The following is a 3,215-nucleotide window of genomic DNA, read 5'->3' on the forward strand; positions in this document are numbered from 1 at the left end:
AGAGCCCGTGCTCCACAACAAGAGAAGCCACTGCAATGAGAAGCCCGTACACCACAACGAAGAGTAGCCCCACTCGCTGCAACTAGAGAAAGCCCGTGCGCAGCAACGAAGACCCAATGCAGCCAAAAATTAATTAATTAAAAATATTAACAATGCAAAGATCTATGTATCCCATTTAAGCAACTGTCCTTTATTCTGAGGTTATGCTCTTTTGGGGGTTTTTTTGAATTTCTGAATTTTATTTTATTTATTTTTTTGTACAGCAGGTTCTTATTAGTTATCCATTTTATACAAACTAGTGTATATCTGTCAATCCCAATCTCCCAGTTCATCCCACCAGATGGTAAGGTTTGGGCCGGGTGGGGCGCAGCGGTGGGTAAGATTTTTAACATGACAAAATAAAAAGTTGGCAGCTCTGTGTTGGTCTTTAGAATTTGTTTGGAAATATTAGAGGTCTCTGACATCTCAGAGTCTGGGAGCCACTGAGCACTGTCCTGTCTCTCTCCCCAGGCAGCATCCTAGCACAGGGCTCCCTTTGCTTTTGGATCTGGGAGGTCTGCAAGGGCCTGGAGAGGGGGGACGATGAGGAGATGCGACAGCACTGGTGGGAGCACCGTCTGCTGCCTTTGTGAGGCGGGGGCAGGGTGGAGGTGAGACAATCTCCCTGGAATGCGAGGGGACAGCGGGGGAGGACACCGCCTGAGTGGAGAAGTCCCAGCCATCGCTGGCAGCTCATGTGTTTTTCTTCCTTCCTCCCATTCACCTACTGCACTGGCACAATGGACAATGGCCGGCACACAGCCCCGACCGAGGAAAGGGGCCGGGTGCAGCTGACCCAGACTCTGGGGACCCGCAAGCCTGCACCCACTCCCTCCCACCCCTGCCTGAACCCTTGATCCCTGGCCCTGCAGCCCTCACAGTTTCCTGTTTGCCTGCTCTATTTGCCCGGCCCCAGGGACAGAGCTGATCCTTGAACTCTGAGTTCCACATCGCCAGGACCAGTGAGCGGTGGCAAGGCCTGGGCTGGCCTTATCAGCCTCCCAGCCCATCCCCTGCCTGGTCACATAAATAGGCTGGGGGAGAGCCGGCAATTCAGAGACTGCTGGCCATTGAGGTAAGTGCTGCAACCTGCTTCCCCCAGCTCTAGGCATCTGAGGCTCAGGCTTTGGGATCCTGGTTCCAGCCTCTGCCCCATGCTGGGGCTCTGGACACCTGGCCCTCTCCTACCCTGTGCCCCGCCCCCTCCTCCCGGGCTACAGTGAGATGGGGTGCGCGGGCTCCTTCAAGCCCCACTCAGCCGGGCCCGTCTTCTCCTCCAGGTCACCCACGTCCCTTCAGGATGAAAGCCGTGCTGCTGACCTTGGCTGTGCTCTTCCTCACCGGTAGGTGCCCCCAACCTAGGGAGCTGACCGTCGGGGGGCGACTTCTCTCTGAACCGCTGTGGTCCACCCTCCTGGGCACAGGGAGCAGAATTTCTCCCTCACCCCCTTCTCCCCTACCTAGCATTTCAGCTCAGATCCCGGTCCACAGCTGGCCTGATCTGGGTCTCCCCTCCCACCTCCAGGGAGCCAGGCTCGGCATTTCTGGCAGCAAGATGACCCCCAGTCATCCTGGGATCGGGTGAAGGATTTTGCCACCGTGTACGTGGATGCAATCAAAGACAGTGGCAGAGACTATGTGGCCCAATTTGAAGCCTCTGCTTTGGGAAAACAGCTCAAGTAAGGACCCAGCCTGGGGGCCTGGGGCAGGGGTAGGGGGTGCCGGTGCTGGGGGTGGGGAGGCCTGTGGGAAGAAGCAGCCAGACTGGCCGAATCCCCACCTGCTATTTGATGGGCCCCATAGAAGACCTGGATGGAAGACAGAAGTGGGATCCCCACGCAGGGTCACAGCCCCCTAGCAGGGGGCAGACCCGTGCTGCCGGGTCAGTATTCACGGCACCGCACTCTGCCTGCAGGTGCAACAAGCCCCTTCCTCTTCTTAAGTCCCTTCTTAACTCCCTCCTCGGCTCCGGCCAGCAACAGGATGGCTGTCTTCAGAGAGGAGAATGGGCTGGAAGGGTGGAGACTAGGTCCTTAAAAGGCCCGGCTTCGGGGACAGACAGGACTGGGTACCAAAACCAGCTCTGTCTCTTTCTAGCTCCTCTGTCCCTCTGGTCAGTGGGATGCAGTGGGAGTGGGGGGCGGGGGGGGGGTGGGAGATCATGGATGGGAGAAGCCAGGCTGAGGGTCTGCCCCCAGCTACCGCACCTTCAGGGACAGGTGTGTCTAGGTGTCACCCCAGGTAAGCGGGGGCGCTGGGCTGCAGCTCCGGGGGGCGCCGGGGTGCCCGGGAGGCCTGCCCTGAGCCCTCCTCTCTCTCCCCCCTCAGCCTGAAACTCCTGGACAACTGGGACAGCCTGACCAGCACGTTTGCCAAAGTGCGCGAACAGCTGGGCCCGGTGACCCAGGAGTTCTGGGACAACCTGGAAAAGGAGACAGAGTCGCTGAGGCAGGAGATGAACAAGGACCTGGAAGAGGTGAAGCAGAAGGTGCAGCCCTACCTGGACGAATTCCAGAAGAAGTGGCAGGAGGAGCTGCAGATCTACCGCCAGAAGGTGGCGCCGCTGGGCGAGGAGTTGCGCGAGGGCGCGCGCCAGAAGGTGCAGGAGCTGCAGGACAAGCTGACCCCGCTGGCCGAGGAGATGCGCGACCGCGCGCGCGCCCACGTGGAGACCCTGCGGCAGCAGCTGGCGCCCTACAGCGACGACCTGCGCCAGCGCATGGCCGCCCGCTTCGAGGTGCTCAAGGAGGGCGGCAGCAGCCTGGCCGAGTACCACGCCAAGGCCAGCGAGCAGCTGAGAGCGCTGGGCGAGAAGGCCAAGCCCGCGCTGGAGGACCTCCGCCAGGGCCTAGTGCCCGTGCTGGAGAGCCTCAAGGTCAGCATCCTGGCCGCCATCGACGAGGCCTCCAAGAAGCTGAATGCCCAATGAGATGCCTTAGGCTCCCCTCGCCATCAGTTTCAGTTTCTTAGAATAAACATTTTCGGAGCGGGAAGGGTGTGATGGGTTGTATGTTTTTTTGAAGCTTCGATGATGATTTTTAAACAATAAAGAGTTCTCCAAAAGCCAAGAAATTCTCTTTGGGGAGAATGAGGTTGGGGGGGTGGGGGGAGTGACGCTGGAGGGGACTCCAGGGGGGCGTGGCCAGAGGGCAGGGACACCTGTTGATTTCCCAGTG

At 59.1% G+C, this 3,215-nt stretch overlaps 1 protein-coding gene across 1 annotated transcript; it reads left to right on the top strand.

Annotated features, from left to right (window-relative positions):
* The first annotated feature begins 1,245 nt into the window (after nt 1-1,245).
* Nucleotides 1,246-3,032, top strand: APOA1 (apolipoprotein A1). Its single transcript, XM_082660787.1, has 3 exons — nt 1,246-1,382; nt 1,565-1,718; nt 2,368-3,032. Exons 1-3 carry the CDS (start codon nt 1,340-1,342, stop codon nt 2,966-2,968), a joined length of 798 nt encoding a protein of 265 aa, XP_082516913.1. The 5' UTR covers nt 1,246-1,339; the 3' UTR covers nt 2,969-3,032.
* Nucleotides 3,033-3,215: the final 183 nt, after the last annotated feature.

Source organism: Grampus griseus (assembly GCF_964374135.1).
Source record: "Grampus griseus genome assembly, chromosome: 8".
In the NCBI taxonomy this organism is placed as follows: domain Eukaryota; kingdom Metazoa; phylum Chordata; class Mammalia; order Artiodactyla; family Delphinidae; genus Grampus; species Grampus griseus.

What these genes read in the sequence shown, in the direction of transcription:
- APOA1 (XM_082660787.1), top strand. Translation starts at nt 1,340, where the DNA reads ATGAAAGCCGTGCTGCTGACCTTGGCTGTGCTCTTCCTCACCG. An exon ending in GGCTGTGCTCTTCCTCACCG is followed by an intron (nt 1,383 to 1,564) that starts GTAGGTGCCCCC and finishes TCCCACCTCCAG; the next exon opens with GGAGCCAGGCTCGGCATTTC. An exon ending in GCTTTGGGAAAACAGCTCAA is followed by an intron (nt 1,719 to 2,367) that starts GTAAGGACCCAG and finishes CTCCCCCCTCAG; the next exon opens with CCTGAAACTCCTGGACAACT.